The sequence below is a fragment of the Columba livia genome, chromosome Z (assembly GCF_036013475.1).
Source record: "Columba livia isolate bColLiv1 breed racing homer chromosome Z, bColLiv1.pat.W.v2, whole genome shotgun sequence".
Lineage (NCBI taxonomy): Eukaryota > Metazoa > Chordata > Aves > Columbiformes > Columbidae > Columba > Columba livia.
Window position 1 is genome coordinate 52557568 of NC_088642.1, and position 26034 is coordinate 52583601.

A 26034-nucleotide genomic window follows, 5' to 3' on the forward strand; every position below is an offset into this window, starting at 1 on the left:
TTAAATTAACACAACTGAAAATGTTGTGCAAAAATGTATACAAATATATTCACTCACAAAAGGTTTCCACAGCTGAGACAGTAAAAGTTCAGTGAGACTGAACAATGCTAAAGACTGACATTTAGGTTTGACACTTGGATGTTTTCCAACAGTCCTGGCTGATTTTCCTATAGACTTATCAGTTGTCTTTGTAACACTGCAGAACATACAGACTGGATAAATGGTGGCTACAGATGCACAGATCAAAGAGACTGCTTGACCTTTTTTTTTTTCTTTTTTTTTTTTTTTTTGCCTCCCTTTTCAATTGAAAAAGTTAACAACCTTAGTGACATGGCCTGGAAAAGACTCAAGAGCTCTGCTGACATACCATGTTTTGAAGAAAAGGATATTCTTTCCTCTTAAAATACCATCAAAGACCACTTACATGAGAGAAGAAGAGTGACTAAGATCTTTATAAATAGGAACTGAAAGTGGGCTTGCTAAATCCATATTTAGCCAGCTATATAAGTTGACCTGATTTACAAATATGCCAAGCATTCCTTGTGTTTCTGTCTCCGAACACCATTTGGGTTTCAAGAGTGTCCAGAGTACTTGAAAATGAGGCCGTGAATTTTAGAGCCTAAAAAGTATTTAGATAACTTAAGATTATAATCCTGTTTTGAGTATGTCAATATCTTGCTCAGAAGTGCTTTGGTTCCACTTACTTGCTAGCACTGATGGGCAAACCTGATGTAAGAGCAGTCAAATCAGGTAAGACCAGAAGTCCATCTATCCCACTATTCTGTTTCCAGCAGTTACTAGTACTAAGTGTTCAAGGAAAAACTAAGAGCATAGTACTTACAAAGGGACACTTTTCTCATCATACTCTTCTAGCTCCCAGCAACATGTGACGTCACTAGTCAAGTTATGACACAAAATGCTTGGCTAAGAATTCTTCCTTGTGCTAGCACTTACTACAAAACTAGTACATCTAAAGCACATTAATTCAAACAGAAAAAGCAGTAATCTTAAGTTATTTAGGCTATACATGCTGGAAACAAAGAACTTGGAAGGCCATTGTTTCAAAAAAGTACTTCAACTCAATGAAAACAAAGGCTTACAACCCCTATGGGGGAAGAGGAAAGAAGAGAAGAGGAAAGAAGAGAAGAGGAAAGAAGAGAAGAGGAAAGAAGAGAAGAGGAAAGAAGAGAAGAGGAAAGAAGAGAAGAGGAAAGAAGAGAAGAGGAAAGAAGAGAAGAGGAAAGAAGAGAAGAGGAAAGAAGAGAAGAGGAAAGAAGAGAAGAGGAAAGAGTGCTTACACAATTAAACACGGGAAGAGAAGTCAAGATCTCAAGCAGAGGCTCAGGTGGCACAAAATATTTTAGTTTCTGTATTAAAAAATATTTCTTCGGGGAATGAAATAATTCGGAATCTCTTCAGCTTTTGCCAAAAGGAAAGGAAACTGAGTCAGCAGGAAGAGATTTTGAAACACTAGGATTTCAAATGTGATTAACAAAACTGAACTGGGAATGAACTGATTCGAAGAGTGCAAACCACCAGGGAACACACAGACTATTTTTTTATTTGAAGTCTTTCAGCCAGTTTTGTTCACATGGGTAACTACTGGCTCACATGAGAGCATTTGCAACTGTGAAACAACTGCTACTTAAATGCCAATGGGGCTGACAGTTCCTCAGGGAGCATGTCATCATCAACAGCATCAAAATATGGTGCTGCTTTCAATCCCCAGCTTTTAAACTCTTAGCTCATGAGCACATGAATGATGTGCAGCTTTCAGTGTAGTGTGAGGTCAGGGTTCTCTTCCCTGAACATTCTAATTAGGAGCTCTGGAATCTGCTGTCTGGACACACTTCCCTACTCCTTTTCATCCAATTCACTCCCTTCTGCTAGTGAGACAACTTAAAATCAGACAATTAAGTGCTGTTAGGTATTCATGAAACTCCCAAATTTCTACAGAAGGCACTGAATCTCTGGCTTTAAAGCTATTTAATTTTGGTCTACAGTGCTTTATTCATTTAGTTTATGTACAGTTTAACATAATATTACCAACAAAAATATGTAAGACACAAATTTGGGAGAAGCTATACTGAATCACTTGAACTAAAATAGTGTAAAGCAAAGAGAGAGTGCAAAATTAAATCCTCCAGCCTCAAAGATCTGCAGAAAGCAAGAGGGGATGACTGCAATTATTTTATACAGTCAGGATCCCACTTCCATACAGAAGTCCATAACAAATTAAAAAACACAGAAAGAGATGTGCAGAAAACACAAGTAAAATCTATATGCTTTCAACTAGATTTTTTTCATCAAGCATCTGTCAGAATTGAAGAGAAATGCAGTTGACCCACAGCAGCAGCTGCTGGAATAGCTTAAAACACCTAATTCGGTCACTCTATGAACAATCACCATTTCATACCAGTCTAAAATGTTGGGGAAACATACCCCTTAAAGAAAGGGAAGTATTTGGGGGTATAAAAAACACAGTCACTACTGGCTAATGAGGAACAGAAAAAGAAAAGTGCCAAATGCTGTAAAGCCCTGATACTTCAGATAATGACTGAAATTTATGACTGCTTCCTTCCCTGGCAGACAGGCGTACAATTAGAATTCTCAAAACAAAGCTCCTTTGTGCTGGCATGCTGTGTTATGTTTATACTGCTACAGATAGACTAGAAGATAAAAAAATAAATATTACAGCACCCTTTTTAACCCAAGATAATAGCTAACTGTTTTTTTTAATGTGGGTTTGGACATGGTTTTGCACATAGCTTATTCTTAACTGAAGTCATTTAGGTAATTATCATTGCATGCAAAGGAATTAACCATTTAACTGGCTTGCTACATACACAGAAGCCTCTATTTGAAAAATCACATGAAACAAGAACAAACAAGCTATTATGAGTCACTTAATAATTTCCTTTGCTGTCCAAATACAGCTTGACATTTAAACAGCTTAAATTATCCCTTTATTTCAGTTTTGAAAAATCTGGATGTGCCTGGCTAGATGAACTGTTGAATGAAAAGCATCAGGAAGTATGCATGCCCTTTCTTTCATCCTTATATTCAGTGATATGGATCACTTGGAACTGACAGTGGTTAGAAGATGAAGAGGGAAAGAAAAGCATAGGGTTTTTCTCATCTCCCTCACAAAGAAAGCACAATTACAATATTCTGAACGCACAATCTGGACTCAGATAACCACAGATGGTTTTGGAACAGAATAACCTGCAGGCGTATTTTCCCTGTAAATTCTGGGAAAGGTACATGCAGGGGAAGCTCTGACAACTTACCAAAGAGCAATAGCATATCAACAACCGAATCTTGAAGATTTCTCCCACTGCATGCTGTCATTTTGGCCTAGACATCTCTCTCCCCTTCCCCGCTCAGTCTGCACTATTTGCACATCTTCCTCTGATCACTGCTCTAATCACACAGCTAACTAAAATGGCCAGTTTCCTCCCCAATTACAGTGATGATCTATGAGGATCTGTGTCAACCTTTGAGTACCCTGCCTGACAACTCAGAGGAAATCGCTAAGCAGCTCTACCAAGCAGCTCCAAGAACATGGTACGCAACATCACGCTTACCTCCAAATCAAAGCACTATGCAAAGCATCAGAGAATATAGTCTGTGGTAGGTGCCCAAAGCAACCAGGACTCGTGTAAGTTTTTGATGCTTTCATTTAGGAGTTCATTGAATTAATAGCTATAAATGAAAATTCAGTGACCAGTACATGGTAACTACAAGTTAATGAGGCTTTTATGACAGAGGAGGGTCACTGAATGCTTAAGTTTTAAATTTTACAAATCTTCATAAACAAAACAAAAGTAAACTTATACTAAAAACTATAACATATTATTATGTGCCAGCATAATTTTCTACTTTTATCCCAAAGAAAGATTGAAAAAGGAAAGCTGTATAAAAAAAATCTACAAAAATAAGAAGTAAAATACACACCATGAAACAAAATGTCTCCTTATTTGATTAATTATGCAGTTTGTAAAAAGAAATAAACTTCTGTTTCATCTAAGCTGGCAATTTGTGCAATTTGTTGAAGTTGCTACAGATTTCAAACCTACTCAGCAACTGCCTCAAGACCTCCAAAATACAAAACTGATAGTCTGGGAATACACATTTCCTTTCAGTCCTCATCTTTTTAACAGAGCTTTGCCTTTAATTCTTCCCTTGGATGTTTTATCCATCTGCCTAAATGAATCCACTCTACAGTTGGCACTAGGCACACAGTGAATAAAACCATTGTTTCTTTCTTTGCAATTAACAAACATTATATCATATGTTTTTAAGAAAAACAAAAAGTAAATGGGGAATTTCAATTGCTAGGCATTGCCTTACAACTTATAGAGATAAAATTATATTGTAATTCCAGAACTGGGAATCATACTGTAAAACCAAAAATATTTAAATAATAATTTTATTCTCTGTAATTTCATGAAAACTTGATAATTAATTAATCCTTACAGTTTGTCTTACTCAGCTTCCAAAGTTCAGTTTTGACCAATCACAAAAGGCTTACAAATAACTCTGGATCTGGATTTTAACATGCTCTTGCTCTGTCAAGACATAACAGTAAAATCAATGCCAAAAGAAAACAGGACAAAATTATAGCAGCATCGAGTATTGAAATCACTAGAACCAATAAAAGAACTTCAGTTTGGCAAATGAGGAATTTCAGACCCATATGTCTAAGGAACTTATGTTTTCCTTCCCTGGGCCCTGTTAAAACTAAAATTAAAGATGACAGCACAAAGGATACAAACAAACCTACCTACATGAAGCCAGAACTAGAGTTTAAAGTTTGGTTTAAGAAAAATATCACAACACCTTTATATCGATAGCAATTTGATACTGTTAACTAGCTGATGAAAGGAGTTTAACCAAATACAAGAGATGAGACAGATTTTAAGGAGTTTCTTTACCTAGCCATTCCCAGGCTGGAAAAGTTGGAAGGAACTATCAAAACATCAAGCCTGGAAAATGGGTGGGTACCCAGTGTGGTGTAAGCAGCTGAGAGGCACTGAGGAATGAGCTGAAGCAAATGTTCTTCACAGTGTTCCATCAGGCACCAGGGAGCAAAAACTCTATAAGGAATAACTGCCTGCAACCTGGCAGCAGGATTTTGGAAACGGCAGGGATATTCCACATGACCACAGATTTCTTCATGCCACCTGACAATAACAAAAGCAAACAAACAAAAGAAGTTAAGTATGATGCCACAAATGTGCACAATTGACTATGCTAACACGAGGATATTCTTTAAACATCAGAATAAAACATAGTTCACGTAAAACCAAGTCATTTGTATTCTCACACTGTTCACACATGTGCAGTGCTGTGAAAACACTAATTAATATGTGTCTGCGTAGAACTGATATAGTTACTTATAACTAAAAAAACACGACTAGTCAAACCTTGGTTTTGCAATAGGTATGCATCAAAAGAACAAGTGCTAAAAATGTACATGAAGATAACTAAGTAACAATACAAAAATATTTACTCACAGAATTCCTATTCAAACTTAACTATGAAAATATAATTTTGTACATATTAACACAAATATAATAAGTGCAATTAGACTGAAATTCAACAGGTTGGGTTTTTTTTTTTCTGTTGTTGTTACTGAAGTTCTCCAAGAATTTTTATTGATTTTTTTTTTCTTAAGTAAAAAACAACAGTAGATATCAATTCAGGCTTGTCACTGTAGACATTTGAAAATATCACATTAGGATCAAGCTTACTTTTACATTACTTTTACAGGATATTCAGAGCTGTAGCTGGAAGGAACGAGGAATAAATCCAGTCCTTCCTAAACACTGAGTCATATAACTTCACAGCAATTTATCTGCCAAAATAGACTCATATCTGAGCAAGAATCAGGTTCATGTTTTCACCTGCTAGCATGTCTTCTGTAGAGCACAGAGCCTCTCCTTGGTTTGACAATTCAACTGAAGGAAGCTGGTTCTACTATGCCTGGACAGGCAAAGCACTTATTGTTATTGCACCTGGCATCACCCAAAGGATTTATATTTGGAAGATCACGATCCAGGCAAGTGCTGACACTAAACAAAATGATAACACGTAGAAAAAGACTTCATTTTGCTGAAGTGCCAACACTTCAACATCTTATGTAACTCTTTCTGTGAAAGAAGTGGACCCTAAGCTATTTCATTGATCACATATGCAAAGAAACTACATCCATCATTATACAATTTTTTTCCAAGGGTGGTCTAACCCAGTATATTTCTGCTTTAAAACAATGTCACTTTGTATTTAACTATCAGAGTTAAGATTAGGCAAGAACATGAAAGGTAAGCACCCTATCTCTTACAAAAGTTGCTAAGCCCTTCCCGACCACAAGCAGATAAGAAACTTACTTAAAACCCTAGCCCCACGTAACATTTCCTTTGATACAGTCTCCTTATGTCAAATGCACTGGCACCTGGACATAAATTACATTACATATTTCAGCTGAACTTCTTTCAGAAATCCTTCCTTTTCCTGCTGCCCAAGAGCTTATCTCCACTACCGTATCTAAGATACTACCTTAACATTTGCTTCTCTACCCATTTCACGCCCTTTCTAGAAATGTGTGCTACTGTGCCAAATGTTTGCGTGGTTACCTAGTCTTACAAACTAAAATAAGTAAGAAGTCTCTGCTGGGCTAACTCTCAAATAAAGATTAAACAGATATAACTATAATAGCAGATTTTTAAGGACATAGATTTTTACATCCTAAATAACTGCAAAACAACCTTGTACACTTAGGCTCTTCTTTTTTGTCTATGCATAATGGACAGGACACTTACAGAGACCTCTTTTTGTAATTTTTTTCCCCTGAAATGCATCAGTTCTGTTTCTTCCAGTCATTAACTCAATTGCTGCAGATACATCATACTCCACGTGCCAGTTAACTCATCCAATGACCATCACACTGATTAAAACTTGCACTAATTTTCTCCACAAAAAGCTACAAAAACATTCCCCTTTCTTCAGAAGTTATACAGAAAATGATAGCTTTCATTTATTCTATCGACACTCTGTCAGAATAATCTCTTGCACCAAATCAATAAGAATTCCATTACTGAACATGCTATACATAAGAGAGGAGTATATAGTGAAAATCTACAGCACACTTCTGTAAAGGCAGTCATATTATAAATATATAAATAGTAGAGGAATGAACATAAAATAATTTATAAAAGCTTATCAAACCTATAAACTATTTTAAAGCTTGAATAGGCATGTCTTACTGATCTTGAAAATCCCTTAATTTTAAATTCCAATAAGAAATCCCTATTACATCCTCAAGTTCCAAATTCTCACTAGTTTTACCAAAACAGGAAGGACTTCCATTGTCTTAATGTTAAGACAGTATTAGCCCAAAACAACTATCTAAAAGGCAAGTATTGTTTCACCTAAGTTTCTACATGCATAACAGAAAAAATACAGCCTGACTAACCTGATCATCATCTATGACAAAATAACATTTTCTGTTGACGTGGGGAGAACAGCGGATATTGTTCGTCTGGACTTCCACAAAAGATCACCGTTTCCCACGGCCTTCTCCTGGACAAACTGGTAAGCTATAGACTGGATGGGTGGTGTGTAAGATGGGCAGGAAATTGTCTCACAGGACACACTCAGAGTGATGATGAATGGTTTTTACTCAGGCTGGCAGCCTGTCACAAGTGCTCCAAGGACTGATGCTGGGCCCCACATTGTTCAACATCTTCACAAATGTCCTGGATGGCAGGATTGAAAGCACCTTACCAGGTTTGCTGACAGGATCAAATGAGGCCAGTGAGGTGAAGCCATCAGAAGGGAGAACAATCTTATTAGAGAGAACTGGGCAGGTTGGAAGTATCGGATAGCAAGAACAGTGCACGGTTCAATGAAGACAACTGCAAAGTCCTGCACCTGGGACCACATAACCAAAGAGCCCAGCACAGGCCAGGACCTGTGTGTTTAGGGAGCAGCCTTGCTTAGGGGGACCCAAGGGCTCCTGGTGGACAACAAGCTGAATATGAGTCAGCACTGCACTGCTGCGGCAATGAAGACTGCATCTGCAAGGGCATTACTAGCAGAGATAGAAACAGGATCACCCCACTATGCAGTGCTTGTTGGGCTGCACCTGAAATACTGTGTCCAGTTCTGGTTCCCACAATTGAAAAAAGACACAGACAGACTGGATAAGGTCCAAAGGAGGGCAACCAAAATGATCAAAGGGCTGGAGAACCTGCTCTGTGAAGAAAGACTGAAGGAGCTAGAAAGGGGAGAAAGAGGAAAGAGGGGAGAGGGCAGAGAGAGGGGAGAAGACTCAGGGGGACCACATCACAGTTTTCCAGTACTGAAAGGGCATCTACAAAGAGCGTAGAGGCGTTCTCCTCACAAAGAGCCACAAGGAGAAGACAAGGAGCAATGGGTGCTAGATAACAGCATCTGCGTTTCCCTTCCCAGGAAAGACTGAACCAGATGATCTTTGAAGGTCCCTTCCAACCCAGGCTGTTCTATGATTCTGTAACTCTATGAATTTGAAAAGCTGAGAGCAACATGTGAGGAAATAAAGTGCCATGTCTGAGTCTTCTGCTAGCTATGCTGAATACACATGGAAGCAAGTGGTACCTCTCCAGGGACTTAATTTTTTGCTTCAAATCTCATTTGCAGGCCTATATAGTATTGTTCTGCTCATTCATTGCTCTGTAATAATTTAAACTCAATGAGCAGTTTTCACCAGATTGGAAGGAAGAATAGATGTATTCAAAATAACTATATTTCCACAGGTTTGGAGAAAGACAGCTAAGTAAGCACTGCATGTACTAGACAACAGAGTATTTTTTATTGAAAAGAATCAGTGGTTTAACTGTATTTTATGGGACCACTGCAAGAGGTCTTTCATGTACACAGTCACTACACATCATCCCAGGCAAACCACTGCACAGGCCAGCTCCACCTCTGGGATGGGACAAGACAGGAATAAAAAAGCAGGTGAGCAGGCAATATTGTAGCATGAAAGATCTTAACAGCCAGGCATTGTGAGAAACACGGGAGAACCTGGTATTGCTACAGCAGGGCATTAAGAGACACAAGATGTAAGATCCAAACCCAGAGGACACTTGGATTTATTAACCCTATTGCTCACTAAGCAGCTTGTTTTCACAGAAAAGAACCACGCCCTTACCCATGAAATAATACCTTTGGAATTATTTTCCTGTCAGATTGGAATTATTTTTCTGTTCAGATTAAACAAGTTCTATTTTGATTCCTGTACTGTTATGACTCACTTTCACATTCCATAGAGTAAATCAAAATGCTACCCATGTATCTCATTTTTCAACAATATTGTGAACACCAACCTGAAATCAGCCTGTAAAGATGGCAAGGAAAACTTCGTCTGAATAGGGGCTGTGAAGGACTGCTGTTTAACTTCCTGCCAGCACCCCACAGCAATAGTGAAGGTGGATGCTGGCATTGGCATAGTCACATAGTAGTACCAGCTCAAGATATCTGTAAATAAAAAGAACATCTGTACAGATTCATCCATCACAGCATACATTGAATACTTCATGTTTTCATGTACTTGAGATTTTGAGCCAAACCTCCCTCCTTGCATCCCAGTATTTCTGTTGAGGAAAGAAAAATAACTTCACTGAGACAGGTAAGAGCAGTCATAGGTAACAAATGTGTTCAGTACTGCTTACTTACACCTGAAACTTCCTTCTGTCTGCTGATGTCTTTATCTATTCATAAATAATCCATAAGCAGGATGTTATTAATGCAGCTTAACACGACTGTACTGTTACTGCCCAAGAATTGCATCAGACATGAAATCTAATACCATATTTAGATCCATACACAAAAAAGATTAAAATTTAACTCTTTCAACCCTGGATCAATGGCCTTATGATTTTGTCTTAGCTGTATTATCTCACACAGAACAAAATATTGTCTTTGTGTTCTGGACAGAACCAAATTGTCACGCAAGTTCTAACAAAAACCACCAGTGCTTGTGAATTTGACCTGACAAGCTGAGGTACATGACGTGCCATCCAGGCAGTGAGAAATCAAAGCTTAGAATCAGATGGGATATTGCCTAAGTCAATGCTTTGGTCATGATAATGCAGGAACTGCTAAAACACGATTAGAGAGTCTATTAGAAGGTTAAAAGATGATAAATCTTACCATTATGGGAACACAGCGCTGGAAGACAAAAAGTACACTATAGGATGGCTGTATCTATGAACAGGTATGGATAAACTGGAGGATATTTTAGGACAGCATGCTTCTCATTAATCTAAATGTTGCTTAGGTTTTCTGTTTGTTCCTTTAGAAAGGGTATAGCTTAAGGGTCACATTCAAGTACTCATTTATGGTCACAAATACAGCTACTACGCCATACTAATAAGTTAATTACTTTTGGAAAGAGTATAGCATGAGTTACAACCTGCTGAATCATATGCAAATAACTGTAGCTGTGGCAACTGAGGAAACATACAAACTTCAGTTACTTTAAGAGAACAATAATACTTTTTATTTAGCAATAATCCTCTGACCAGGGCTATGGAACACTGTCAAAAGGAAAAGAAGGGAAAAAAAACACAATCCAGAGGAGGACATAATGCACAGAGGAAAAGAAATAAGCTGCAGCAAAGCACCTCTGGGTTTCCTACCTTAAGGATCATAAAAGGTCAAGCTGTCCAAAGGAAGGATTTTGTGGAGTCTTGTAAGAGGCAGATAAAGCCCCTGTCTCATAGATGCACTAGCAACCACTTACACTGCTTCACTCCATTCCACTTTTGGCAAAATCCACCACTAGCATCAAAAACCTTTTGACTTTATTGTCAGATGAGTATGTATTACTCCTGTAATTTTCCTAATCTCCTGTCAGTATGTGAGCAGAAAGAATGTATTTGCTCCAAACACATTAGGAACAAAGAGGATAACTGTTTTGCCAAATTCCCTCCCTCTCCCTCTGTTTTTTTATTAACTCACCACAGCTACAAATGAGCCAAGGCAAGTGAATGCCACCTTGAGAGAAAGAGGTCACTCAGGACAGAAACAATTTATTATTCTGAAATACCAAACTCCTGATGTAAACAGTTTCATTGATATAAACTGCTAAAGGCCCAAGCCTGCAAACCCTGAAGATAATGGCCGCTTTACCATTGATTTAAATGCATACCAGAGAAGGCCCATAGGTGGTCTACAATACATTGTGTAGCATGTTATATACAAAGCATTATTAAATGCTCCATGAAGTTATGTGAGTTGTAAAACCTTAAGAGTTAAGTAACAGCAGAGGAAGAGTGAAAATTTGAGAAATCATAATGGAAAAACAGTAATGTGTTCTAAAACAAGTGTGGAAGTCAAAAGACAGTCACAGAAAACTGTCCCAGAGGGTAGGAGGTGTAAAGGAAAAGCTCTCACAACAGTGAGGAGATTGTCTGAAAGGAAAGGGTGTTGGCCTGTGTCATGCGAACAGAGGTAGCAGAGAGGGTTACAGGGAGAAACAAGTTTAGCAGGACAGGCTGGAGCAAGCAAGGACATAGGGTTTTTTTAAAAAATAAGGGTAATTTGAACAGAATCTCGAAATGAATGGGGAATCAGTTTAGTGGTCTGGAGAGAAGAACAGCATGTACTGCATTCAAAATGTATGTGAATTAGCAACCAATACATGCTGTTCAGAGCTGGAGCAAACCTTGCAAAAGGGTGAAGGTGCCCAAGACAGTTTTTTCTTTCTCTTTGTTTTAAGATTTATCTAAATTAGGATTTCCCCCCTAAAAAAGAGAGGGGGGGGGGGGGGGGGAAAAGGCAGCTAACATACAGATCCTTGTATTTTTCCAAGCCCCTTCTATTGTGCAGGCATTAAAGAGACCATGCAAACTCTGGATACTCCCAGAACAGGATCCAAGATCTATACTATCTTTACACACCTAACTGGGGCTGAACCCATTTCCTGCAGGGCTTCTGCATTCATACTCTAGAACTGTGTAGGAAAAATATATATTTATCCTACAGTTGTTTTGTCTTGAACAACTGAAATCACATGCGATGGCATGACAAGTGAGTTCTCTCTGCAGTGTGTTCACTGATCACTGACCGAAACGGTCTTTATGCAGGCAAGACTTCTCTACAGCAATTACCGTGAAATACGGTTTCAAACAGTCTAACCCTCATTTATCTTATGTCTTCTCCTCTCACTACTGGTAAGACTGGCTCACAACCTGCTCCTTTCTCCCATAGCTTCACTGCCTTTCTTTAACTTTCTTCAGGTCAGCGAGCTTTGTTTTGTTTTTCTCCATCGGTAACCTCAGATGTATCCCAGGGCACAGACTGGTACCACGAGCTCCCCTTTTCCCTGCTCTCCCCTTCCCCAGGGTGCCCTCGGCTTGCCAACGGCTGCTGTGGAGACAGCACCACCTCTAGGGTAAGAGAAAACAGTGCCGCTCAAACGGGGAGTCGGCTTGCTTGACCAAAATCAGCGCTCTGTACCACAAACACATTTTCTGACTAAGCAAGGCCATTTTAGGAAAAACAGGAGACTAGGCTGGCCTTAGTCCATGGGAAAAACTGAGGGAGAGCACCCCTGTCCTTTTATGTGTAATGCTCCTCCTTATAACCAAAATTAATTTTAAAGCAATTTGATTCCAACACATAATTATTTTAGGCAATTATAATACCTTCAAAATATTTTTTCTACAAGTAATTTTGAAAGCATTTATTTAAAAAACTTTTTTTTTTCCAGTTCGGTAAAGCAAATGTGTCATAACTGTGCAAACCGTGCAACAACAATCACCTATTCTATAAGGTATAACTAAAAACATCCCATGCAAAATTTAGGACTATATTTTAAAAGTGTTGAAAGTTATAATCTATTTATAATTGTGCAACAGACCAATTTAAAGGCCGTTTATTTCTTCTACTTGAAATAATAATGATGAATGATGTAATTATTTCCTAGAATTTTTAATGCATTTATCTGTCTTTGAAACCACTAAGATTGTTTGAATCTGTGGAGTCCATTATAAGTAAGGGAACACCTGAGAGTCACCATCTGTTAATGTTAGATGCAAGAAGATTAAGAGTATTTTTTAGTTATTAGTGCATTTTTCCTCAAATACTTTGCACTAACATAAATATAAAAACCACAAAATATGTATTGTGTCCATGATTTACTAAAGAAAGGCAAAACTCAGCTACTTCTAAGAGCAAAAAAGACATAGTCCCACACAGCATTTGATATCCAAAGTAAGAACTAGCTCTAATATACAAAACTACAGCTAAATAAGTAGTTACTCCAAAACAACTATTTGGCTGGAGCACCAGGATTAAGAACTCCCTGGCTTTCTGAAACTCCTTGTAACTTGCAGAGATCTATGCTCTCATCTGAAAGCCAGAATTTCCCACAGAGCATCCTCACATTCCTGCCAGAACATTAGTTCAACACTGGCTGGGAGGGATGAGTAGCATGTGATGAGCTGTCAACTCCCATGCTGTGGCTCCTGATAGATGTTGGAGATCAGTCAAAAAAAGTACTAGACTCCTTTGTTTTGCCATGTGAAAAGTGAGAGGAACACAAACAAAAGCAACTGTTGTTGCTGCCAGCTACAGAGCAGCAGTGGCTTCTTTAGCACCATGTTTCCTCCCAGTGGCAGAATACACCTTCCTCCTGGAACCAGAGATGGCAAAACAAGATCAAAGACTACATAAGGGTAGAGTAAACACACGAAAAGCAAGCCAATCGGTTTCACACTTAATGGCTGAATATCTACTTGTTGAACATGAATTGAAACAAACGGTGTTTGTGACTATACATATTTGCACCTTCTATGTGTTACGGCAACATGCCTGACGAGCCATGAAAAGTGAATCCGAAGTTTAAATGGTTCACCTTACACGTGCACACACACGTATATTTCATGCTCCTGTAAAATATTCTCCCAAAGGACACGGTCAATTGCATTTTTCTGATAGATTTTTGTTCTCTAAGTACTCCAGAAAGAATGCATGGCATTTTTAAGCACTTTTAGGTCATACTTGAATAGTTACCATTTGTACTTGAGTAAGTGACATATCAGTATTTTATGAGTATTTTATCAGTATTTTAGTGGCCTAACTTTATTTCAAATGACAGGATGTGCCATAGTTTTGTAGAAGACAGAATGCAAAAATGGAACCTACAGGCAGAAGTACACTATTACCAAAACCTGCAAATACAAGTGCAAAATGAGGAATCTGGGCATGTGAGCTATGTGTAGCTATGCTCTGGATCACAGCATCCACACATCTAGACATGCAGGTCTGTGAAGCAGAATGTAGATCTCTGTTTAAAAGCATGAAGGTATCATCCTTGCCTGCTCTTCTATTGTCTGCCTGCATACATTATAAGTATGACTTTTAAAAGAAGATATTCAGCTAACTTGTAATTCTATTCAGAGTAAATTAATCCACAACTGCTTGCCAAAATGCTTATTCTTTCTGAGAAACTGCATTTTTAAAAATATATTTCTGTGTTTGGCCAGTTATGTATGATTTTATACATATGCAGCACAGCAATACCATAATGTATGTAAATGATTTGACAAAGAAAAGTCATTTTCATTGAAGCTACCCTGAAAGGCTTTTAGGTGTGTTTTAAAAATACAAAGACAAAATTTTAAGTTAGATAGATTTCATATGCCCTGAATAATTGCCTAACAAATTCTATGTGGGACAAGATATTTAACACTACAGATAATTTTGTACTTTTTAACTCATAAAAGTCCTACTAATTAAACTAATGAATTTGTATTCCTAAATTCTTTAAGAATTTATTTAAGGCTTCAGACTAGCACTTGAGCCTTGGGTTTGTTTTGGTTTTCAAATAATTCATTCTTCACGATATTGCTCTTTTCCCTTCTTTCCTCTGTATCTGTTTTGTAAATTTTTGCAACTTCAAACAGCTCTCTAAAACCGATTACGTAAGCATCAAGATAATGAGTGTCTCAGCCATTACTGAGTCTTTGAGAAGTACTGGAGCACAATGCCTACTACCTTTAAAGAAAACCAACACCTTTGCATCACGCTATCAAAACTAGTGTAAATAATTGTGTGTTTCACATATATCTGCAAATAAGCAAAATCTTCCACACTCTTGGGAATTCAATCTTGTGGAGATACAGAAGGAAAACTGTAAGGACAGAAGTGTAGTAGGTCCTCCTGCTGCTTCAGTTCAGTAAAGTTCAGCAGGAAACTTTGCCATTGTCACATGGCTCCTAGAGGAGACGGCTTTTATGGTACAGTTGGTTCTTCCCAGTTCACTTTGCACTTTTCACTCAGCACTTCATTAGCACAGTGAAGCTAAAATGAGTAATTTCCTCTGTACTGGCCTTTCCATTAAAGACTTCTTACAGTATTTCTTTCTCTCAGAGTTCTTAGGGAAGGAAATATACTGAGTTAGCCTTTGGAAAATTAAGACAGACAAACAAACCCACATAGCAACAAATAAACAGACACAAAAACCCGCACAGCAACAAACAAACAAAACCAAAACAAACACCAAAATAACTCCACACCACATACACCACAAAACCAAAACAAACAAAGCTTTAAGCTGATATATGAATTACCAACAAAAAATGACCCACAGCAACAATGACAAAGATTTAAACAAAAGTCCCTTGTGTTCTCCACAGGGTAAGAATGCTGACTTCATGTGACCAAGTCCCAGTGCTACCATTAACAATACGGTAGCCTCATACTACTCTCAACACTCCATTAATAGTATTTTTTAAATGCCTTTCCCCACAACTGATTTTTTTCTTTATTCATTTTTTTTTTCAAACTAGAGTGACAAAACAACGTTAATGAGGAAATAATTCTTTCACAATACAGCCTTTTCAACTAGCTAATTGGTCTAAGAGAGTATCAGTTTTAACTGATCTGTGCCAATTTTTACTGCCTGAATAGTTTTCCAAGGTTTATATTTCTAGAAATTCACAAAAGCATCCTTCTCGCTCTTAATATTTTAGACCACAGAGCCACCACTGAGGTGCAGACAGGAAACAAGTCATTAGCAAGGTCTAAGTGTGGATTAAACTAATTAAACAATGATGGCGGAGCTGTTCTCCTAGTCTGAAGTCAAGAGCATGCTTGCTTTCTAGTTGCCGAGACAGGAAAGTATTATCGTCCAAGTGAGCTGAGCAGCTCATCGTGGCAGTTTTCCATGTTCAACAGCAGAGATGAGGCTTGAAACAGGCTCCACACAGGCTAAAAATAACCAGACAATTCCATGCAAATGGATTAACTGATGGTTCTCAAATGAAGGACACTTTTCTTCTTTTTTTCTTTTCCTTCAAGAATAAGCTTGCCTCTTTAAAGGGAACAGAAGAAAGATTCTACCCTTTTTCTATATGCTAATTTTACCCCAACTAGTTACACTGGGAAATACAGATCCTGTTTAACAGACTACCTCAAAACTAATGGGAGCGAGAAGTATTTTGTATTATCATGTGTAGAACTGCCTTAAAAATTTCCCTGTCTGTGCAGACATAAGTTTAGACAATAAAGCATAGCGAACACAGGAGAAAAATACTTGCTTGCTTACTATTGCACGAGCTATGATTTACCAATGCCAAAAAACAAACAAAGAAACAAAACCAAAAAAACCCCATGATTTTCAGGGAACTGACCTCTGATTCTTAATCTATTCCATATATTTCAGTAAAGAGACATAACACAATGACTGTTTCTAATCATTGCCATGCTGAGCTACACTTGGACAGGAGAACTAAAACTGAAAGGTAATTTTCTACCAAGGCCCGAAGTTGTCAAGAGCCTGATGAGGTACTTCACCTATGAAACATTCAATTGCAGAGTAATTAAAACAAAGCAAATTTATGACAAAGGAGGTCTAGGTTTGGAAAAAAGTAAAAACGCAGAAAAAAGTAAGTAGATGTAACACAGTGAAATGCAGATGGCTTGGATTCATACTACGATCTCCTGAGACCTTGAGCAGCTAACTTCCACAGAATGACACGGAGACTACAGGTAGACATGTAAGTGCCTTTAAGGCTAGGAAATAAATTCTTTCAACAATCATATATTTACTAAGCTATATTTCTAATTATAAAATTATTGAAAATAATTTGCTATAGAAAACATTTCATATTTCACCTTCATGAAGCTGGATTGGTTCTGCTGAGTTTTCACCGCTCATTAACACAACAAAGCCTGCAGCTGTTCGAACTGAAGCTTGCCATGTTGACAAGGCAACAGGTGGTTCTTGGCATGGGAAAAGGGCTCTGTTGTTTATTGGCGATCCCATTGTATAAACACATGGCCTAGATGGAAAGAAAAGAGATTGAAGGTGGAGTTACAATAAGAAAGACTGCATTCAGTTTTCTGTCAAAAGTCAAACCTACTGTTGTTCCAAGTGGGTTTTTTTAACCTCAGTTATGTAGGTTTCAAATCTCTCTGACATGAACCAATCAAAGTACAATCTAAGTCATTTAAGGCATGATGAAGAAAAGCAAGATTACCACAATAATTTTTGCAAAAACTAGAAAATATTAAATCTTTCTCCTATCCTGCCTCTGCTTGAGCCTTTCAGTCTCATGCAATAGCTCTCAGCTGAACCCATAAGACCAAAGAAGGCCTCTGAATATCTTCTGAAGATGCCATTGCAGGGCTTCACCAACACCTGTGACACCTCCCTGTTGTCATCACAGCAGTGCTTTAGTTATCATTAATCCCTCTCTCTATACAGACTGGAGGTTCAACCAAACCCAGAGCACTCAATCTAGCCTTGAGCCTTAATCAGCCCAAGTCTCAATAAAACTTTGCATTTTTACATTTCTTCTTCCAGTAAGGTAATTCATGTTAGTTCATCCTCCTTTCAGGATGTCAACCACAGGGCATATAATGAAAAGAAAGCATGTGTTCACTATCAGCCTCAGCCTCCTCCTCACTTTTCACACGGCAATCTTCCCTGGAGTATTGCTCTACTAAGCAGCCTCTTTATCTAATGCACCTTTCCAATTTCACCTGCAATATTTCATGATACGAAACTTCTTTTTAGCAGTTTAGCCACAGCTGGGAAAGGTAACAAGGCCTTTCATTAACTTCTTCTAGCTCACTACTGCTGGTACACAGATGTCACAACTCTTGGTTTGCAATGCTTTTGTTGCATTTTGCAGTTATATCTTAATTCCTAGTACTTGAATAGCACCACCCCTTAGCTTAAAAAAGCTAAGTTCTCAAATATAAATTATGTAAAACAAATGCACTCAGTGTGTTTATCCACCTAAAGAAAGAAAATCTTAAAAGCACCACTTCACTGAACCAAGTTTTTAAAATCCTGTGATATTTAACGCCAATATTCTAGGAGCACAACACATTATTTCATGAATGCTTGAGGCCAAAAATATTCTGATCAGTATCTTTCATCACTTGAGTTTAAAAATCATCAAAACACTCTGGAAAATAGGAGACACGTTGTTAGAGCAAAATCTATTTTGCAATGGCTAAGATCTGAGCATGTTTTTTAGCCCCCTCCAAAGAGCTCTGCCATTCAACTTATTTCTTCTCTAAAGCCAACTCTAAACTACACAGAGAGAAAGAACTTGGAGATACTGACAGCCACAGATGAAAAATATTCTGAAGCTATTTTTGCCCTCTTGTCAAAAGTGCTATCTGTGCTACTGGATCTACGGCTGTCCATGGCATAGTCTAGTCACTGTGGCTTAACTAATGCAAGCAAACTGATGATTCAGTAAAACAAGGAAGGAAACTACTGTTTAAGTATGTGTATTGTTAATGCATACAAATGGAAAAAGAAAATAATCTGGTTCCCCCTTCCACGTATCAGAGTGAACAGACTAGGACATAAATATCCACTGAAGCTCAATAGATAACCGCAGTGGTGAGAAAGGCAACTGGTTATCTTTTATCCAGTAAAACACAAAGCACAGCTAAATGTAAAAGACCACTAATTTGTATAAATCTTTAATCAGCTTTTATTGCTTTGGCATTAATCTAAAACTGAATCTGTAACCAATTCTGATACACATAAAATAATTGGGTTTTCTCCCTGAAAAAGAAACAGCACATGGCAGTGAGCTCATAAGAAAAAGAGCTTGCTTTTGCTTTTTCACCTCCTAGGAGATTCAGATTCCTCCTTATAGCGCTAGACAAGAGATGCTGGACATATTTACCCTAAAACATACATGAGCTGGGAGGCAACTGGGAAGAAAGGATGCTTCTTCATTCATGAAAACTTAATCAAAATATACAGAATTATAAAAAGAGATCCTAGTAGAGTTTATAGGAATGAGAGGAAAGGTGAAATTAATGACTGCTGATACACATATTTTACTAATGGTTTACCATGCCTTTACAAAGGCTGTGTTGTTGGGTGACATTGGTACAACCCAGTCTTAAGGGATTTCCACATCCTGAAGAAATTTTAGAGGGAAACGCCACAATGACTGAGAAAATGGGCTGGCAGAACAGCACTGAGCAGAAAGTTGCAACACTGCGTCCAACACAAGAGAAACATAAAACGGAACAGACACTGAAGAGACCACTAACGTCAAAGTGCGTCTTTCACCTGCACATCACGAAGTATATTTTACAAACAATATCAATACTGTTTTGCAGATGAGGAAAATGAAACACAGTGAACAGATTTACTTAGTGCTAGTACTAGTTCAAGCTGTCTTTAAAGGCTTCGGATCAAGCCTTCTAGTCCAGCACCTTTCACATTGGACTAGGAAGCCTCTCATTACGAGAAATCATACATGTTACATAACTTTTTTTCCTAAAATATTTAAATGCTAAAAAAAAGCACAGGCATGTCACAAGTCTGTACAACTAAGGCCCAAGTAGAAAGGCAGTTAGAAAAGTGGAGAAAGACTGCCCAAATACAGAATCTTTTATTCAAAACTAACCCTCCTTTCCACTCCTCACACATTTTAGTACCGATTTTGTCCAGGTATACTTATTAACGTCATTATTTCAAATCAAAGTGGATTCAATCATGTCAAATTCTTCTAACAAAAGTTCTAAACTTTGACATGAAACTATTAATAAAAGAGCAGCAATTACGTCAGCTTTTAAGTAGATATTAATACATTCATAGCAAGGTAACCTGGGGGCTTGACTGACAGCATGCCATCAACTGAGATGTCACCTAACACTGAACAGTCTCCTGCTTCAGAGAGGAGTGTTTATGAGGTGAACTCATTGTTTAATCTTTTATTCTTTCACTGGAATATTGTGTCCAGTTCTGGACCCCTCAGTTCAAGAAGGACAGGGAACTGCTGGAGACAGTCCAGTGCAGGGCAACAAAGATGATTAAGGGAGTGGAGCATCTCCCTTATGAAGGAAGGCTGAGGGAGCTGGGTCTCTTTAGCTTGGAGAAGAGGAGACTGAGGGGTGACCTCATTCATGTTTATAAATATGTAAAGGGTGAGTGTCACAAGGATGGATCCAGTCTCTTCTTGGTGACAACCAATGATAAGACATGGCGGAATGGGTACAAACTGGAACACAGGAGGTTCCACTTAAATATGAGAAGAAACTTCTTCTCAGTGAGGGTGACAGAGCACTGGAACAGGCTGCCCAGGGAGGTTGTGGAGTCTCCTCCTCTGGAGACATTCAAAACCTGCCTGGGCACCTTCCTCTGTAACCTCACCTAGGTGTTCCTGCTCTGGTGGGGGGATTGGATGGATTAGATGATCTTTTGAGGTCCCTTCCAATCCCTAACACTCTGTGATTCTGTGATTCATGATTCTGAATTCCACTCCGTATACAACTTTCAATACTACATCTGTAACACCTTAGGAAGTATCACCTGACTGCATTTAAACAAAAGGTAATTTTATAGCTATAGGTCCTGTGTAAATGGTAGTAAAGATTGGAAATAACTGGCTATTGACAGAATAAACAGGAGATTTCCTAATTGCTCTATTCCCACAGCAGTGAAGAAAAAAAAAATACCACCTCTTGTAAGCCACCGTCTTCAAAACCAGTTTTCCTGTTAATATGAACTGCAATACAGCTGGACTTTCTCAGCTCTGTTCTGAAATCAAAGGTTGTTTTGGTTTCTTGACTGGCCAATTCACAAACACGCACATGCTGGTTTGACCCTTCTTTCCTCATATCACCAGCTCTTTAATCTTCTGTGTTTTCACCTCCATTTTAGATTCAAAAATTAAAACACTTTGACCTTTATTGCTCATATGGATGTTGTTTTCGCAGCACTATTTCATTCTCAGCCTCCTCTGGTTTAGTGTGGTCCTCTCATTGGCACATTTTACTGAAAAACCTTTCCTTTTGCATTCCATCTTCCTGAAGGAGTGTCATCAGGCTTGCCCCTTGTACTCCAGTATGCAGTGCCTCTGGTAGTGCAGAGCGTGTCCCTCCTTTGTCCTGTGCTGTAGGCACGGGACATCTATTTTCAGGACATATTCTCTAATTTGCAGTTTTAAGCTCTGAAAATCTGACTAATTTTTCCCATTTCTACCCTGCAAAAATTTTGATTTGAAAATATCAAACTTATTATGCAAATTCAATGGATGCCACAAACTCCATAAAGGCTACAGACACAGGGTTACATTGGCACAAAACTCTTACTACCAGTGAAAACAGATAACTCCGCCTTCCAAACTAACCTCAGTAGCATATTCCAAACAACATTCCCTTCCACACTGCTTATTTTCAGTTACATTAGCTCCCTAATATGCCTTACCACCCAGCTGTACACACCACCTATGCCATCATACCACTGGGGGAAGGAACCAGCGTTCAGGTTTAGAGAGGTCTAGAGTGTGTCCACTGTACTGTGGTAAGCTTCCTCCTCATTCCCTTTTAGCTCTGCCTTCTTCCCTCTCTTCATTAGTACCAAACAGCTCTGCGGTTGACTCTGTATTGTTAATACACCTTGGAGACAGGAAATACAAAGACAGAGCACACGCGTTTTACTTCCCAGAATTTTTCCTTCTCTGTACATCCGATATCTAGGGCTCAACTTGAAAAAATAAATGCATACCCATACATACTCTATTCCTCTTTTTTCGCCCCTTTTTAAGACTTCTGCATAAAGGCCACAAAACCCCTGTGTTATTAAAAACATGTTCTAAGGCTAAAGAAAACCTTCCTTCTGATGATTCATGTGTTTTCTAGTATCAAAAGCCCAAACAGGGATATGCTGAAATTCCAGGTGTTCAATTTCTCTACAGAAAACAGAAGTGTGCCCTGCTGTGCTAACATCAGGTTTGTATACACATATAGAATCACAGAATGGTTGGGTTGCAAGGGACCTCTGGCCCAGTTGCTAAAGCAGGTTCACCAGAGCAGATCACACAGGAATGCATACAGGTGGGTTTTGAATGTCTCCAGAGAAGGAGACTCCACAACCTCTGTGGGCAGCCTGGTCCAGGGCTCTGGCACCCTCAAGTTAAAGAAGTTTCTCCTCATGTTTAGATGGAACCTCTTGTGCTTCAGTCTATGAGCTTTGCCTCTCATCCTGTCATTGGGCATCGCTGAAAGGGGTCTGGTCGCATCCTCTTGACACCCACTCTTAAGATAAAGATTGATGAGATCCCTTCTCAGCCTTCTCTTCCCCAGGCTGAACAGACCCAGCTCTCTCGGTCTCTCCTCATAAAAAAGATGCTCCAGACCCCTAATCATCTTTGTAGGCTGCTGCGGGACTCAACCTGCCTAAACTCATCCTACAAAACTTTGGTTAAACCCTTTTTTTTTTTTTTTTTTGGTATTATAATACATCATTGTTTAAAACAAAACAAATGGAAGTCTTTATAAAATAGTGCACGGATTAAATTTCATAACATTGTACCAGTGTTACATTGGAGGAAACGTATTGGAAGTGGCCACCCAATGCTCCTATGTTGTTATTCACTTCACTTTTCTTTGGAGTTAAAACCATAAATTATAGACTCCTCTAAGAAAGGATTATACTATATGTGTAATTTGGAACAAGTTCAAGAATTTCCCTATGAGAACATAACATAATAGCGCTTCTCCCATACATTTCCATAGGCTTGCTTTTAAGAAAGGGAAGGAAAAAATATGACAGTGTTTTGCACAAAGAGCTTTACCACTATATTTATGGGTTCATCACATACAGAATTTGATTTTTAAAAATGTAGCAAGAAAGTTTCTAATGGCTGTTGTATGAAAACTTATTTTCTGACAAGCATCAATTTATGGAATACCCTACAAAAGGCTTAAAATAAACCAGCTTGAGAATATTTCCTACCATCAGACTTCCTAACTCATGTCAAGACATCTTTTCCTGTTTCATTACTGGTTCATAAAATTCCACGTGTTTCCATACAATGGCCACTAAACTTCTCTAAAGCGGGAACAAGGCTTTGCACTGACAGAGAAAAAGAGTCAAAACTAAAAGACATTAGTGACTTAGATGCTTAAAAGAAACCTTCTAATGCTTAAAACACACAGCCAACACACAGAGGAGGAGCCCTATACCAGCTGAGTGTTGCTAACAGACTCAAAGACTTTGGTAAGGGGCACGGAAACAGAGACAAGTGTGATCATAGGCAATTGCCCTACCTTTGCAGGTAATCAAAGTTCAGAATTTTCAAAACTAAAGACACTATGTTGAGTTAAATTTCCTAAACTCATACCAAAACCAACTTAGGAGGAGTGAGGAAGGGAGGAGGGAGGAGATGAGGTAATGAATATGAATGAGACATTCCTGGACTTGATGCAAATCATGGTTTAGCAGTGGAATTACCTAACTACCAGATGTACAATTAAAAGGCCTCATTTTCCTCTCTCATGCAGATGCAGAGAGAAGAATGTTAATTTCTGTTAGCATAACTGAAATGAAAGGTAACCATATAGCTCTAGTTTGGGAATGAAAACTAAGTATTAAATTAGGCCAAATTTCTTCCTCATTTTCCAACTTTGTTCCTGTTTTTTAGGTATCATAAAGAACTAATAATCATTAAAATACAGCTTTGAACATTCAAGTAAAACAGCTACAGTTGTAGAAGTCAATAGTGGATCATAGTTTCCCTCCTATAAACAGCTTATCTTGACTTTTCTGTACAATACTTTGTACTTTCACAAATTCTAAATTAAATGCCAATTCTTCTTGCAGTTTCAATTTACAGCTCATTTGCTATTATCAATGTACTTTACATAACAGATAAAGGAGATTTTAAAAGTTGATTATGAGAGACTAAACAGAAAAAGACTGCATCTGTAAACTTATTAAAATATTGATGAAAGACTAGTTGTAAAGCAATTCTATGAAAAATACGTATACTGATCTTTGTGCTGTATGATCGGCTGTGTAAGCCAGGAACAAAAAAGAACACGAAGTATTAAATTGAAAATAACCTGTCAGGCATACCTTCTCTCTCCCTAAGTGATTATTCCCTATTCCCTGCACACACGTATTCTCATACATAACTATTTACTCCCACTCCAAATAAGCAAACGCCACCTCTTAGGCCTGAGGTCTCCAAGTCGATTCACTGGGGTTTCTTGAGCAGAGAGTTTGTCTGTTCTCATACAGGACAGCAAAAGGATTCAAACCATGGATTAAATGAAAACAATGGAAGACAATGCCCAAACAGTTGCTCAGCATTACACAATTCTGCATTCTTGCACCTATGTTTAAAATCAATGCATGCAAAGCTTTCAGCTAATAGTTACATACCTGCCACTCTGGTCTGTAGTCCATGTAACTGATTTTCCCTCAGGTTTGGTTTTGTACCATATTCTTATTGCATGAGGAAAGTCTGTTGGAGTCTGAATTCCTGATTTCCTTATCTCCAGGCTCCAAGTGCTAGTAGTAAAGAGAAGCTCTCCACAGCCAGGTGCTTTGCTGCAGCAAGTAAAATAGTATAACTGTTCTTTCCAGCGATCCGCAGGTAAAGTCACAAGTTCATGTACTATCTGATTCCTGAGATTTTCCATCTCCTCTGAAGCATCAGTTAGCTTGGCAGACGTTGTGAATTTTTCAGTGCCTGACACAGCAGCAACATCTACCTCCTCAACCTTTAGCACGGATAAATCACAGCAGTCCAATATCAGCAGAAAATCCTTATTCCCGTGATTCTCTATGTCACAGCAGTTCTTTAAAGTAGAAATCCCAGAAGCCTGTTCCTTGTTGCTATGGTTACAACTTTTATCAGAAGTATCTTCACCTTTACCACAGACAGCAAAATCATTACATTCCTTTTTAGATGAACAGGCACTCACATTTGTCACAGGAATGCGGCAAAGTTCAGATGCTCTCATTTTACAGGCTCCATCAAACTGTGGCTGGCAGCTCTCTTCGCCAGTACTGCTGGTTTTCCTGTACCGGCTCCCAGTCTCAAAGAATAAAACTATGATGCCTTCAATAACTTTACTTTTAAAATCCACATCCAAGTCCAACACATAGTGCTTTACAAGCATGTGGCTAGTGTTGGCCATTAAGGGCAAGTCATCCTTCATGGGGTCTAGCTGTGTCTCCATGTTCCAGTCTATTGGGCAACAGTTCTACGAAGCCTCAGACATTCCTTAAATATGATGTCTCCATAAAAAACAAGGATCTTCAGCCTCCCAGTGGCCAAAATATTTTTAATTAATATTATACTATTGAAATGAATTCCAGCTCCTCCACTCCTTACACTCTGTAGAAAAAGAAAAAAAAAAAAAAAGCAGATGATAGTAATTTTGCAACTGTTTCTGAAATGCACTATATCTAAAAGTCATTTAAAGTCCAGTTGTCATTATGAAGAATAGTACAGCCAAAGGGTGGTTGTGTCTCCACAGAATGGCATCAAGCTAGTTGCTTCAGGATTGGATTTCAAGAACCACTGGCATTATTTTCAGAGATCTCAAATGAAAATAGTTCTAGACAGCTTTTATAAACTCAAAGAAACATATTTTACTATAGGCCTCCCGTTTAAGCTCTTCACCCACAATAATCCTTTAGAAAATATATACAGTAGTGGAACATCTAATTTAATTTATCCCCGCGCTATTTGTTTTTAAGGT

The 26034-nt window shown here is 38.3% G+C and overlaps 1 protein-coding gene across 30 annotated transcripts in view; it reads right to left on the reverse strand.

The window, feature by feature from the left end:
• Window positions 1-26034, reverse strand: part of AOPEP (aminopeptidase O (putative)) — a 191473-nt gene that overhangs the window by 153229 nt on the left and 12210 nt on the right. For all 30 annotated transcript variants that reach the window (XR_010468925.1, XR_010468924.1, XR_010468927.1 and 27 more), the window contains exons 2-5: window positions 24707-25667; window positions 17170-17336; window positions 9372-9522; window positions 4938-5186 (exon numbers count right to left, since the gene is read on the reverse strand). Coding sequence is in view for 16 of the 30 variants with exons in the window: in XM_065045811.1 (XP_064901883.1) it covers window positions 4938-5186; window positions 9372-9522; window positions 17170-17336; window positions 24707-25509 (1370 nt within the window). In the remaining 14 variants the exon portion in view is untranslated. The remainder of the gene's footprint in view (window positions 1-4937; window positions 5187-9371; window positions 9523-17169; window positions 17337-24706; window positions 25668-26034) is intronic.